Source organism: Mobula birostris, chromosome 25 (assembly GCF_030028105.1).
Source record: "Mobula birostris isolate sMobBir1 chromosome 25, sMobBir1.hap1, whole genome shotgun sequence".
Taxonomy (NCBI): Eukaryota; Metazoa; Chordata; class Chondrichthyes; order Myliobatiformes; family Myliobatidae; genus Mobula; species Mobula birostris.
The window spans coordinates 5,818,750-5,834,809 of NC_092394.1; the positions used below are offsets into that span (position 1 = coordinate 5,818,750).

The 16,060-nt window shown below is 40.4% G+C and overlaps 1 protein-coding gene across 3 annotated transcripts in view; it reads left to right on the plus strand.

Moving 5' to 3' along the window:
- Positions 1-16,060, plus strand: part of bcas3 (BCAS3 microtubule associated cell migration factor) — a 975,956-nt gene that overhangs the window by 535,684 nt on the left and 424,212 nt on the right. For all 3 annotated transcript variants that reach the window (XM_072243678.1, XM_072243680.1, XM_072243679.1), the window contains one exon: positions 8,075-8,178. In XM_072243678.1, the coding sequence (XP_072099779.1) occupies positions 8,075-8,178 (104 nt within the window). The remainder of the gene's footprint in view (positions 1-8,074; positions 8,179-16,060) is intronic.

Sequence of the window (16,060 nt, forward strand, 5' to 3'; positions counted from 1 at the left end):
GTGCGTGGAATGGGCTACCGGTGACGGTGGTGGAAGCAGATATGATAGGATCTTTTAAGAGACTCCTGGATAGGTACTTGGAGCTCAGAAAAATAGAGGGCTATGGGTAACCCCAGGTAATTTCTAAGGTAGGGACATGTTCGGCACAGCTTTGTGGGCTGAAGGGCCTGTATTGTGCTATAGGTTTTCTGTGTTTCTAAGAACGAGTACGGCTTCCTCCCCTCTCCTTTCCAGTCCTGATAAAAGGTCTCAGCTCAAAACATTGGCTGTTTATTTATCTCCATAGATGCTGCCGGACCTGTTGAGTTCCACCGGTATTTTCAGAATTGCCATGACCTAATTGATTAGTAGAGCAGGTCCAAATGGATAATGGCCAACTCTTGGCCATCTATTCCATCTTCCAGATCTGATGCTGAGTTCTATTAAGGCATGTTTCCACCATGCTGTCCACTCATGTTGATCATGTTGAATACCATTAGCTAAAGGAGATGCTAGCTGTGTCCAATATCCACAAAGGCTCTTACCACAGATATTACTGAAGACTGGGAATTCTGGCCGCCTTTTCCTCCAACCTCTCCAAAATTCCCAAAGTTCCCAACAATAACTTTCATAGACAGGACTGTGTTGCAATGGAATAGTGCTTATTGTACCAAACTGGTGCCTTTATAATCACTTTGTAGTCATGACTTTATTTGCCACCACAGCATCTGAAGAAATAGAAAAAATAAAGTGAATTGTGAATTAATGTCAATACCATCAGCTATAAAATTTAGTTTTCTGAAGATCCATTTGGTTCACTCATTTCCTTCAGTGAAAGAAAACTGTTATCGTACTCTTTCTGGAGTGCAAGTGATTATGACCCACATATCATAACTACCCTCTGAAAAGCATACTCAGTTCATTGGGAATTAGAGATGGGTGGTAAATGCTGGCTTTACCCTTGATTTGTGTATGAATAGATCTGGTGTGTGCTCGTGTTGACATGTCGGCCCTGGTATATTTTACATCTACTATATTTAGTTTATATACAATGTGATGAAACTAATCAATAGCAAAGAAAGTTACTGCATATGCAATAACTAATGCAAGCATATGTAGAAGTTAGCCATTAGACTAGGTAATAATTAGATTTAACACCTTGGGTTTATAAAAACAATCAGAGTTCTTTCCTCCCATCATTACCAGCTGACTCCTGCTAAAACAATGTGGTTTGTCTGTCAGACGAATGAGCTCAAAACACTCATAGTGAAATGGCTGCAAGTTCTGAGGGCGAGTAGAAAATATCTGGACTTGCTGAAAGGGGTTAGCAAAAAACTGCTGTTTCCTTGAGGAAATAAAGAACTGGTTACTGAATATCCTTTGGAAAGAAACAACACTGGCTCCATTTACCTTTCTCTGTTGGTGACTTCCATCGTTAAGTAGCACATTGGCAGTGTCATAGAGCCACCGAGTTACAGGCTACACCTGACCTAACGTCCAAGGTGCCTACCAACTGCTTTTGTTCAGCACTTTTCCCTCCAAATCATTCCTCTCTATGTACCTGTCTAAATGTTTTTTAAACATTGTAATTGGACTTGCATCTACCACTTCCTATGGCAGCTTATTCCGTCACCACTTGTGTGGGAAAAAATTCCCTCTGAGATCTCTTTTAAACCTTTCCCTCTCACAATCCTATACTTCTTCACTGGGAAAGTGATTGTGACTGTGACCCCAGCCACAGCCCTTATGATGTTATAAACCTCCATAAAGTACCCCCTCAGCCTCCTTTGCTCCAGTGAAAGTAGTTCCAGCCTATCCAATCTCTCCTTATAGCTCCTGGCTGAATCATTTCTGCACCCTTTCTAGCTTAATCACATTCTTCCTATAGTGTGATGGTGGGAAAGGCCCAGAGTACTCCAAGTTTAGTGATGTGTCACTCAGATCCCAAGAGAAAACTACATATAATTGGCAGTCTTTGCATTTCAAAGGCAAGCTGGATAACTGGCCACTATTAATGGGATGGCTTGCCAAAAGAAATTGGGAAAGTTAAGGATAAACATAACTTAGGTGTACCTAGGCTATATGGGGTTAAATTCAGGATGTGAGTGAGAACAGTAATGAAAAACAAATGGAGCATCATGATTATCATTAAGGAACTGCTCAGTTCAAGAATTTGTAGCTGCCTATCATTTTGTTGAAGTATTAGCATTCTGTCAGTTATTTGGTTACATTATCTGTCCAAGTGGAGATGAAAGTCCCCAGCTGACCACTCACAGAGGCCTCGCACGGAATCTCATAGTCTGCTGCAGTTAGCGGGTGATCGGATGCTGCATTAGTAGTCATTATATTTGATTAGAGTTGACCTTTGTCCTCTAGGGTCAGCGAACAAGTACCTAGTGATTTTATTTTCCCTCTTTCCATGCAAGGTACCTAAATAATGCTTTTACCTTTTTGTATGGAACGGTGTGGAAAGTTGTGGTTTTTGCAAAGCTTGTTTTGAAGTTATTCTGCAAAATAAAATGCTCTAACAAATGTGGATGGATGTTGTGTGCATTTGTGGAACTATACAAGTATCGCTGGATCACTGAAAAGGTTCAGAATAAGTGAACAGAATAAATTTGAGTCTAATTGCAATCAGACCTTAATGTAAAATGGGAACATAACATCTTTTTGAGTTAGTTTACTTGCTACTTTCTCTGCTGTAGGTACCACAGTTCCATTGCAACTTCCATCCAGTTGCCTGTTTGTCATGTGAATATTGCCAAGACTGTCTGCTGGCTATGGTCCATGGTGCAAAAGGGGATGGTTGGGTTATAGGGAGCACAATGTCTGAACCTGACCCAAATTCTTTCACATGTTTTCACAATCTCCACTGGGCATTAATGCTTCAGAGATTGAGTTTTTCACAGCACTGACGTCAACATAGGAACTTCCAAGTCTGTTCCAGCTTGACTACTAGGAAAGAAAAGGATAAAAGTATTAAACATGCATGCACATTGGTCATCACATTCAGTTCCTTCGAACTGTGCAGGACCAAATGCCAGGAGGTGTATGCAACTTTAACTGATGTCTTCTCACACAGTTAGCACTCGGAGACCCGTTAGTTGCAGGCTACTGCCTCAGTTTACTCATCTCGGCACTGAACTGAGGCTGTGGCCTGCAAATAATGGGCTCCTGGACCAGCTTCAGTGATGAACTGGCTTTGTGGCTATGGACTTCGTTCGTGAACTTTAGTTCTGAGTGTTATTTGTTTACTTTGTATTGTTTACACGATTTGTTTTTTTTCCACACATTGGGTGCTTGGCGGTCTTTTTTAATGAGTTCTATAGGGTTTCTTTGTTTGTGTGGCTGTCTGTAAGAAGATGAGTTTCAGGGTTGTATATGGAATATATACTTTGAAATTTGACTGCTGAAGTCAGATCTCTTCAACCCTGTGTGTAATCTTGGTATCTCCTTATAGTCTGAACTCCACATCACAGGCTGAGATAGACAGCATTTGCTAAACCACTGCATCATGGTTCTGCTTTCCTGCTTCAAAATATGGAGAACAAGTCCTTACTCCTGCATTAGAATGTTTTGAGAAAATCAGCATTTCTGACAAGTGTATAATTTATTTAGCAATTTATTTTTCTATAACTAGATTCAACTTCCTCTGCGTGTGTTGATGGGGTAGTCTGTCTCCCACAGACATCCACATGCCTCTTTAGCAAAAAGGCTCAAGGTTATTCTAAGCACATTAAATTCAGTTGAAATAATAATGTTAAATATTCATGCTATGCTTCCAAAGTCACCATTTTATTCATTTGTCTTTTTGTTTTTTTTTCTTTTTTTGAATTTCTTTTGAAGCACTAATTGTTGGCTAATTTTCTGTGGGTGGTGGGCACTCTCTAGTTACTCACTTGGCTGCTCATTGTTCCTAAGAGAGTTTGCTGGTGGGAATTGGTTTCAGAATGTACCCAGGACTGTTTACTCAATATCCCTGGAGCCCTTTAAGCCTTAGACCCTCGCAATGAGTGACAGAGGCCATTTCATATATTATGTTTGAATCAGTTCTCTGCCTGTGCCACCCAGATCTAATTTTTTTTTGGAGTGAACTTGGCATAGCTGGGTCAATGAACTCTATTAATCATACAGTACAGAAACACACTCTTCAGCCCAAGCAATCTATGTCGACCAAGATTCCCATCAAAACTAATCCCATTTGCCCACGTTTGATGCATATCCTTCTAAATTCTTCCTACCCAGATTCTCTTAAAGACAAATTAGCTTTATTTGTCACATCTACATTGAAACATACAGTGAAATGTGTGTCATTTTTTGCGTCAACGACCAATACAGTCTGAGGATGTGCTGAGGGCAGCCCGCAAATGTCACCATACATCCGACACCAACATAGTATATGCACAACCTAACCCGTACGTTTTTAGACAGTGAGAGGAAACCGGAGAATGCAGGGGAAGCCCACATGCTCAAGGGGAGATGTACAGACTCCTAACGGCTAGCGGTGGGAATTGCACTCCGATCTTACAGTTGCCATTGTAAAGCGCTACGCTATCTACGGTGCTACTGTTCCACCCTTCTCCTGACGTCTTAGCAGAATGTTCCAAAACTGTGGAATGTTTCATCATGTGAAGAGCAGAATAGTAAATTTAAATTGCTAGATTACAATAAAGCTAGTTTGAAACTTTTCAATATGATGTTACACATATAAGAAGTCCGTGTTTCTTATTTTACCAATTCAACAAATTTTTTTCCCTTCATTCCATACAAAGGTGAGATCCATTTTCTGTCCTTGCTGCTGAATGATTCGTTCATTTATTCTCTTTGTTGGATAGCGTGCACATAGATAAAAACACACTGTTGCTGTGCCTGCAGGGGCCCACCAAACATAAAGAAAGGCAGCCATTAGAAAACTCGTGGAGAGAGGGTAGCTAATAGTTCAAGTGCCAATATGTCAGCTAGAAAATAAATAAATTGCTTTAAAAATATATTGAAGTGATTAAAACAAAACTGTCAATTTTAAAGAAACATTGCCTTTTATAATATTGACTTAAGAGTCAATTCTTTACAAAAGAAGTGCTGGAGAAAATATGCCTAACTAAGGAAAACTGCAGACTCCTGATGCGGCAGCAGCTTGGACTGAGCCTTATCCCCTGGGCAAAAGGATGAGCCACAAGGTAATCGCACGGTACTCTGACCACTCCTGTGGGACGCACTAATGAAGGATAAGAGAAATACAATCTCCATACTGGCTGATTGTTAGAAAACTTTAATAATTAATTAGTGTAGAGCTATTGCACCCCAGGGTCAGGAATCAAGGGGGAATCTTCAGGCAGCTTTATGTGCAACACTGAGTGGTCATGTTCAGGATGTAAGTGGGATGAACATGATCTTTGTTCAGCTAATTTTACAAAGTGGTACAGGAATAGAGAAAAAAAATGCAGCTGTGATTTCAATTCCAGTGTTTGTATAAACCATTTTTTTTCATATTTTTATGGCAGGGGTGTGAGTATTTTTCATTATCTTAGAACAGAAATGAAGATTGCACAGTTCTCTGTAAGCAATAAATAAGGCTAGTCTGTAGCTGTGAACAATTGATCACAATTTATTTACTTCGAATGAAAACAGAGAAACAGCCTTAAAGATGGAGGTTACTGGTGACTGAATCACACTTTAACTGCAGGAGCAGTTGGCACCTCTGCTCCATCCACCAAAAACAGAACTTCCTGATGGCCAAACAGTCTAATTCCCATTCCCATTCCCATTCCAACATGTTGGTCCATGGACTCCTCTTGTGCCAAGATGAGTCTACTTCTTGTATCGGATTCCTTCCTCTCCAGCCCTTTATCTTTCCTGTCCTCCAGGCTTCACCTATCACCTTCTGGCTAGCCTCCTTCCCCTCCCCCACCTTTTTATTCTGGCATCTTCACCCTTCCTTTCCAGTCCTGAAGAAGGGTCTTGGCCCAAAATGTCAGATATTTATTTCTTTCCATAGATGTTGCCTGACCTGTTGAGTTCTTCCAGCATTTTGCGTGTGTTATTTTGTACTGGTGTTTTTGGGCGATACTCAACAACTCCATTTATTTTTCCCTGAAAATGGTCTTGCTAATATTATTGAAAGGCTTGCTTTTACTTATAGTTGGGTCATTGTTCTCAGTAAGTGAAGACATCAAGTCCCGATTTTATCAAATGATATTGTGGAATATTTTTACCAGGTCTTAGAGATGATAGCTTGTGATTTTTCTATGAAACCTGTCGTCGATGAAGTGGAACTCTGGGATTGTACAGCAAGCACCCCAAACAAGAAAATATAAAGTTGTGTGTCAAAGTATTTTGATTTGTTGTTAAGTATGAATCTAAAGCGGTCTTGGTGTCAGTGTATACATGTGCACAGGAGAAGAGAGTGTGGAGCATCTGGTCTAAGTGTCATTGCGCTTTGGGCTACATTCATGCATGGAATAATATTCATGAATATTCTACACAAGTTGACAAAAATTGAAAGTATGGGGTGTTTTTTAGTGGCATTATTATATGTGATGTTAACAGGCTGCACCTGACAAAGAATGAATGACTTTTCTAAAGGAGATTTCCATGTTGTAAATTCTTTTATAATAGACTCTGGAGAGGATGAGACAGTGTGTATATGCTACATGACTAATGGCAAGAGCTCCCATATTAAACACTGTGACTGCACTCCACTCAGCTGTTTATGGCTCTCACTCACTTCCTGATAACTGAATGATTATTGGCAAACAGGTTATTCAGTGAACAGGAAACAACTGCTTCTCGTTATGTTGACATGAGCAGACACAATCTGTCTCCAACAGATTTCTCCTCGTGTCTCCAGCACAAAAACGGTTCAGACCACAGTATGTTATCATTAAAGAGGAATTGAACTCATAATTGTAATTGGTGGTCAGGTGAAATGTCATTTGCTCGTGCTACAGAGCCCTGGCCTTGTTTCTGTGAAGAGCAGGTCAGAGCCATTCTGACTTCTTCTTCGGATGTTGAGGAAATGATTGCAGAGAGGAATTTCCTGCTGCAAGCACTTCCTTCATAAATTTGATTGTTCTGTGGACAGGAAGCATTTGCAATAACTAGGTCTTTCCCACAGTTACATCAACAGATTTAAAATAGAAGCCAATATCTTACAACTTAATATTTAAACACCCACTTACTGGTATTGACTGTAGGAGCCATGGACACTCTAGGGTCTGGAAAGGGAAGGAACTGCAAACGGTTGCCCATGCTCTTAGTTTTCCAACCACCTAAGGCCAACCAAATGATGTAGCCAGGACACCTTCTTCTAATTACTGCATCATGGGCAGTAATTAGAGCCTGTCTATGTACCACCATAATGGAGAGGGTACAGGAACCTGAAGATCACTCAACATGTGGGAACAGCTTCTTCCCTGCCGCCATCAGATTTCTGAACGAAATCCATGAACACTGCCTCACTATTTTGCTGTCTTTTTGCATAACCTATATATTTATTTTTAAATATTTCTAATTGCAACTTATAGTAATTGTTTATGTATTGTACTGTACTGCTGCACAAAACAACAAATTTTATGTCAGTGATAATAATCCTGATTCTGTTCATGATTCTGATTTTGGATTCTGCCCTGAAAAATTTTAGTAATGTTCTTCTGCACTTATTGGCAAATTAGTTTTGTTACTACACTATCATAAAAAGTAGTTTTACACATTCAGAACACAATTTTCTCTTGAATAGCCTATATTTTCTTTTGCAAGCAAGAACCTGAGGTTTACACATGTCTTGTCCAATGTGGTGTTTTTACAGTAGATCCCCAGAAAAGTGCTACTATTTGTAGAGAGATCCCAGGAGAATTAGATAATTCATAAAGCTTTTTGGTGAGTGCCAATATTTCTAGAGGACCCATAGTAAACTTGCCTGTATTTTCAGGAGTTCCATATTCCAAGGGGTCTCTGGGAAGGTTTCAACATTAACAGGGCACCCACAGGGAAAATCGCTGCAGCAGCAAAGCACAGTAAATGGCCCTTGGCAGGGAGTGAAAACATATCCTTGCTAGTTTGTCAGCAACAAGTTCTAATGATACTTTCTCTTTGACAGTGGCATCACCGGGCAGCCCTAGACCCACCTTTACACGCCATGAGTCTTGTGACAGTCTTGGGTCAGACCACAGTGGCCAAGAAGACGAGGAGTGGTTATCACAGGTGAGGTTTCCAAGGAATTAGCTTTATATTAACTGAAGCAGAGCCTTGTGCTGAACATAAATGTGTATCCTTCATAAACTTGATCTTGTTCAAATCTGTGCTACCCTTTTCTTCATAGGCACCAACTCTTATATTGAGTCTTGTTGCTGGAAAGACTTATATTTCAATGTTCCTGTTCATGTTGAAATCTCTCCACAGCCTTGCGTTCCTCTCTCTCTTTGTATCTTCCTTCATCTCCATCTCTTGGAGACCTCTAATTCTAGCCTCTTCCATAAACATTATTTCTGACATCTCACTATTGGTAATTGTAATTTAAGCTGCATGGTCCCTAGCCATGGAAACCTCTCTCTGTCCCATGGCCTTTTGTGTGCATCAGTGTGTAGATTTCACCTAAAACACCACAACATTTCACAGGTCATAGAGGCCAAGATGCACTATCCAGTTCGTGCTGAACCCAGATCACAGCCCACCATACCCGTCTCATCCATATAGCTGTACAAACTTCTCTTAGGTGCTGCAATCAAAACCACCTTTACCACTTCTGCTGGCATCGCCCTCTGAATGAAGAAGTTTCTCTTCAGGTTCCCCTTAAATATTTCACCTTTCACCCTTAGCCTATGGCCTCCAGGTCTGGTCCCACCCAACTTCAGTGAAAAAAGCCTGCTTGCATTTACCCTATCTATACCCTTCATAGTTTTGTAGACCTCTATCAAATCTCCCCTCAGTTTTCTAAAAGGTGCCTTTCCTTCATTAAAAGTGTTACATGAGCAGGTTGTTGGTATCTTTTTGTTGGTTTTCTGTGGAGAAAATGAATGTGTAGATCATTGCTTCAACTTAGCCTATGCTTTTATAGTGATTTCTAGCACAACATTCCAATTGTAGGATCAAAAATTTGAGGTTATACAACTGAGGTCCCATTTCTTTAGGATGTTCTAAACACTATGCAACTTATGATTTTATTTCAGAAATTACAAGCACAGTTATAAAGATTATAAAGATTAGCTTTATTTGCCACAACCAACACAGTCCGAGTTTGCTGGGGGCAGCCCATGCTTCTGAGACCAACATAACATGCTCACAACTCTCTAAACCCATTGTTTCAGTAATGGCATGGTGTTGTTAAGGAAAATTATATCGATCATCACTGTTGATTCTCAGAACTAACTAGGAATGGGCATGAAGTTGCCTGTAATGCCACATATGTGAGAGAATTTCACACACTCAGCAATTCAGGAACAGCTTCTTCCCCTCTGTCATCTAATTCCTAAATGAACTTTGAAGCTTTGGACACTACCTCACTTTTTTAATTTTCAGTATTTCTGTTGTTGCACATTTTTAAATAATCTATTCAATATACATAATTGATTTACTTGTTTATTTATTAAGTTTTATTTATTATTTTCTTATTCTCTCTCTGCTAGATTATATATTGCATTGAACTGCTGCTGCTAAGTTAACAAATTTCACATCACATGCTGGTGACAATAAACCTGATTCTGAATTTTAAAAAACTGATTTTGGTTGGAGTTACGTGAGTGAGTCCATCATGCCTCTGCTGTTTCTAGGAAAGAGCCATCCTGTTTTTAAAGATTAAAGATTAGCTTTATTTATGACTTCATACATCAAAACATACTGTGAAATGTGTCATTTGCATCAAATCAAATAAGCGAGGATTATACTGGGGGCAGCCAACAAGTGTTGTCACATTTCCAGCAGCAACAGAGCATGCCCACAACTCACTAACCCTAACCCGTAGTCTTTGGAACGTGGAGCAAACTGGATCACCTGGAGGAAACTTGCAGGGACATGGGGAGAATGTACCAGCTCCTTGTAGACAGCGGCAGGAATCGAACCCGCTCTTACAGCTGGTGCTCTAATAGCTTTATGTTAGCGTGGTGCCCCCACTCTCACTCTAGCTCGATGGTCATAGTGCTGTAGCTTTTTCCTTTGAGGTTTTATACAATTGCCTTTTGGAATTTAGTCCATTGAATTTGCTGTGTAGTCAGTTTGCAGGATAAACCTCTGGCTGTGATGCCTTTAGACACCTGGGCAGCAAATGTGCCACTATCACTTTAAAACAAGGTTTGTCAGGGTATGACAAGCCCTCCCCTTTTACTGTTGTCTCAGACTTTAAATGAAGTTGTTTCTGATGATAACTACCTTAATTGCATGAATAAAATCTTTGTCTATTCAGTATCGGAAAAGGCCAAAGGCCATTAATTATCCCGATCACTCTGATACTTTTTCCCATCACATTAGCCTTGTGAAACCTCTGTGCAAGAGTTCAGAATAATACATCCCCTTTCTAATGCGGTGCCTTATATGCGGAGGTGAGTTTACCCCTAGCTCCCAGGGGGTGGAAGAATAACTCACCTGCTTTTAAAAGCTATATCAAGACAGTCCCAAGGGGTGGCCAATGCAGACAGGTTTGAGTACAAGAAAAGGTGATGCAAACAAGACTGCGCTGTGCAGTAGAGCAGCTGTTGCTGAAATCTCCTCTTCAGCATGCAGTGCAGTTAATGCGTGCTGTCAGAATGCAAGGTAGGTACAATATGTCTGCATTCGATGGAACAGCCGGTTCAGCAATAACAGCTGTCCATAGCCTCAGTGAAAACCACACAAGCATCTGCTCACTTTTCAGCTCTGCAACACTGATGGTGTCAGAGCTTAATCTGTAAAGCTGCTGTGAAAAAAATGCCCTGTTGTGAAAATAAAGGACTGTATTGCATTCTTTTTATTTATAGAACATAAAACCATACAGCACTGTACAGGCCCTTCAATCCACAATGTTGTGTCGACCTTTTAACCTACTCTGAGAACAATATAACCTTTCCCTTCCATACAGCCCTACATTTTTCGTTCGTCCATGTTCCAATATAAGTGTATCTTAAGTGTCCCTAATGTATCTGCCTCTATTCCCCACTATGGCCGGGCGTTCCATGCACCCACCTCTGATATCCCTCCGATACTTTCCACCAATATTATGCTCCGTCATATTAGCCACTTCCATCCAGGGAAAAAGTGTCTGGTTATCCACTCAATATATGGCTCTTATCATCTTGTATACTTCCATCAAGTCACTTCCCATCCTCCAAAGAGAAAATACCCAGCTTGCTCAGTCTTCTTCATTAGGCATGCTTTCTAACCAGGCAGCATCCTGGTAAATCTCCTCTGCAGCCTCTCTGAAGCTTCCAAATCTTTCCTATAATGAGGCAACCCGAGCTGAGAACATTTCTTTTGCAAAGATCTGTAGTTTCCTTTACTTCAACTAGAACAGAAGTGGCTGCCTGTTGAGACATCAGATATTATTGCAGTCCACAGTCATCCGATTTATACTGTCCTGGAATTCTTCTTTTGCACCAGCCAGCTTCAACAGCCCGTATTCTACTTCCTCTCACACAGCAGTGATTGTTCTAAAAGCACTAAGCTTCCAGAGCTACTTTCAAGAGATTTTTACAGATATTCCCACACCATGGTTTTTCAATAACCATATTTGTAATGTGCTAAAGCCGTGATTACAGATAGATAGGTGATCATGGGCTGGTAATCTGTTCAAGTGATTCACATGTTTTATATAAAGAATGACTGATACCTGAACAGATTACAGGTAGGAGTTACATTTGGAACATTAAATCATTCATATATAAAGAATAAAGAATAACGGATGTGCAGGAATGAGTTGTAGACTGGTATCTAATCGGAAGTATCAAGTGATTTATAAACACAGTAATAGACACCTGGGTATGAGTTTCAGACAGCAGTCTAATTGAGGGATGGTTTGGTAATCAAGGAGTTCAGATATCTATTCCATATAGATAAATATTGACCTAGGTAAAAATTATAGGTTGGAATCTAACGGCAGGATTCAGGTGAAAAGGAAATCAAATAATACAAGCCCGGAAGTGATGATATATCATTAATCTAATGAGAGGGTTCAGATGCCTTCATAACCTGGGAGATAAGTAATTTAGAATTGTCATATGAGCCTTGGGATGTGGTTGTTAGTGCTGAAAGTAATCCGAAATGTCATTTTTTTTGTATAATGAATGTTTTTCTGTATTATGTATTAATCGAGTTGTTTCATTCAGTTTTTGGGTCAATTACTTTTCCTAAAGCAGCTGTCACAGTGTTGTGACAAATGTGATGTGAACTCAAGCATGGCAATCTCAATATCTGCAGATTAACTCGCGTAGATACTGTAAAATCTGTTGAGAGATGATTTGCTCGATACCTTTATAACCGTGCTTATAATTTTAGTGATGGTGTCAGCTGTAAATGTGCTGGGATTCTCACCTTTGTGGCAGAAGAGTTCAAATCCAACTCCAGAGTCTCAAATGAATAACTCTGCTTCCCAACCAGTACAGGGTCAGAGGTGAACCACCTTTTAAATAAAAGCATGGACCTTTTGGCCTGTAAAATATCGTTTTTTTCTTTCAAAGAAGACAGTTCACCTATTTACATATTTATTGCTGAACCAGTGTGGTTATTTAATTGCTGCTAATGGAATGCTGTTCGTGATGACAGTTTTCTCAAGTCCCTTAATACTTTGTTCATTTTAAACATGAGAAATTCTGTAAATGCTGGAAATCCAAAGCAACACATGGAATATGCAGGAGGAACTCAGCAGGTTAGACAGCATCTATAAAATGAACAAACTGTCAACGTTTTGGGCTGAGACCCTTCTTCAGGACTAGAAAGGAAAGGGGAAGACACCTAAATGAAAAGGTTGAGGGAGGGGAAGGAGGATAGCTGGAAGGTGATAGGTGAAGCCAGGTGGGTGGGAAAGGTAAAAGGCTGGAGAGGAAGGAATCGGATAGGAGAGGAGAGTGGAACAGTAGAGAAAGAAAGGAGGTGGGGACCCAGGGGGAGATGATAGGTAGATGAGAAGAGGTAGGAGGCCAGAGTGGGAACAGAAGAAGAGGGGAGGAGTGGGGAATTTGTTTTTATTGGAAGAAGAAATTCATGCCAGTAGATTGGAGGCTACCCAGATGGAATATAAGGTGTTGCTCCTCCACGCTGAGGGTTGCCTCATTGAATGTTCATTTGTTATTTTCTAGCTTTATTTTACCATGTTCTGGCATAACAATTCCAGATAAAGCCGTCAGGCTCATCAGTACTTACACCCATTAACCCACCCCACCACCATTACATCATCAGCCTCTCCTCTCCAAAGCCCCTCAATACTCTTCACCTCCCCCATGCACTGCCACTTTACACTTACACTCCACACTTCATCCCTACACTGACCAAATCACAGTCCTACTGTGTTTCATAGGCCTTGCTGCTACCTAGAAGAGTTCCTCTTGCCAAGAGTCACTTTGTTACCTTTATCATTTCCTGTCAGAGTCACCTTATGTTCAGATACTCCTGTACCTAGCGTCAGTCTTATGCATATAAACTAATCTTATGTATGTATGGCCATGCTCAAAAAGTCACTTATACTTTGTGTCTTTATAGGATCGCTTTTATATTTTTATTTATTGTGTGTGTGTTTTTTTTTTGTTTTCTATTGTGTTCTCTATGCTTACTGAGTTTTCTTGTGCTGCTTCGGATCCAGAGTAACAATCATTTTGTTCTCCTTTACACTCGTATACTGAAGAATGACAATAAACAATCTTGAATCTTGAATGGCATTTGTTTATTCTATGGTGCCCAACATTTATGCCTGTCCTTGTGAACTCCATTGTACTGCTGGCATCATAATCCGGAATCCAAAGTGCACTCGAGTGGAAATGTAAAAGACCTGAGACACTAGTTACTGTCTGCCTGTGCTTAGAATCTTAGAATAAACTTGGTAGAGGATAGCCTACCAGAGGAATGTAGTCAGGGAATAAATCTTATACCTCATACACATTAACCATAAGTAGCCATGCCTTTGACAACCTGGGTACTAAGCCCTGGAATTCTGACTTAAAAAGCTCTTTCTGCCTGACTCTCACTGATTAAAATCTATCTCTTTGACTAAGCTTCTGATCACCAGTCATACTATTTATTCCCTTTCCTGTCTCAGTTTCACATTTTGTTTGATAACTCTCCTGTAAAATACCCTGGGACATTTAATTACATTCAAGGTGCTCGACTGGGTGTGGGTTCATTATGTCAGCCTCTGTAAGTGAGATGCCCTCTCATGTGTGACAGAAGTTGGATGCAACAAAGAAATAATGGATTAAATTTTGCCTGGGAAATCAGATGCAGGAATCATACTCCTAAACCAGGACCTGAGTGATGTAAAACAAAAAGTTCTGCAGATGCTGGAAATCTCAGCCTTATTGGCAGTGGCCGGAATTGAACCTGGGTCACTGGCGCTGTAACGGTGTTATGGTAACCATTATGGTACCATGCTGCCCTAAATCTTCTTCAAATTCCACTCAATCTTCCATTCAAATCATTTCTGTTATGGAAAGGTTACTGGCCAGAGTAGACCTTGTCTCTGTGTTTTACTTGTGTGGTACTTAATGTCTTTGTGGTGAAGCTGTAAATCCACATGACATTTTTTCTAGAATTGAAGTTACAGAGGGTTCCTTGGCTGCCAGTATCAAGCAGTTTCTGGAGGATTGCTGTTAGGAATCTACAGGATCTTCTGCAGATTCGCTCCATGACTCTGTGGGGTTCCTCTAGGCACTCCTGATTTTTTGGCACACTAATTGATAATCGTCATCACACAATGTGCAATATGTTTTATAATGTAAACATCACTGCAAGATTTCTCTGGTAGCATACACAGTACAAGAGATTATTCCCGAGAATATTTCAAAACACAAAATGTAGTGGAGGTCTCCCAACTTTAATCCTCAAAAGTTGCTTCGGTTAGGGCCAATTGTAAGTTTAAAACGTGAGTTTGATAGAATTTTTTGAGACATGGGTATAGATATATAGTACTGTGCTAACGACTTAGGCACATACGTATATCTAGGTTGTCTAAGATTCTTGCACAGTACTGCAGTAATTTTACGTATTTCACTGTACTGCTGCCGCAAAAAAACCCCCACAAGTTTAATGACATGTTTAAGTGATGAAAAACCTGATTTTGATTTGGGTCACTATTGTGGACTGAGACTGGGAAGGGGGGCAGAGAGAGGGTATCATAATTGGGAAAAGGGGAAGGGAGAGGGGAGAGAGCAGAAAATAGCAGAGAGACATTCTGTAATGATCAATAAACCAGTTGTTTGGAATCAAATGACCTTGCCTGGGGTCCCAGAGCTGGGTGTATCTGCACCTGTACCACAACATCCCCATCCCCCGTCCCTGTCACTCCTTCTCTACCACCTGACCCACAGGCCTTCCATGGAGCTCCACGCTCACCATTCCTAAAATCCTCTGCTCCCACCAGATTTACAAACTTGCTCTCTGCTCCACATTGACAAATACAATGTGCAAAGGGCTTAGGCAGCCTAGCTATATATATGTTTCTTTTGCATAGTACTGTATAAGTTACAAGAATGGAGGTAATACTTAGATTGACTGTCATATAATTGAATGTTGAAAAAGGCTTCAGATCTGCTACTGGGTTGCTTTAATATGCCAGTGTGTTTTCGCCCAAGGTTCTGTAGAGTTGATCACAGGTATGGCAACCTCATATCACTTTCTAGATTGTACTCCTTCCCCTCCCTCCCGCCTTCTTACCCTGGCTTCTTCCCCCTTTCTTTCCAGTCCTGATGAAAGGTCTCAGCTTGAAATGTCGACTGTTTATTCATTTCCATTGATGCTGCCTGACCTGCTGAGTTCCTCCAGCATCTTGTGTGTGTTACACAGCATCATATATATGTTCTGCTCAGTTTTCCTGTGATAAACTGGTTGATATGAAAGCGTTTATAATTTTGATCAAAGGGAATCAGAAAGTATATGTAACGTAACTGAACAGAGGTGCGTACTGTGTGTCTTT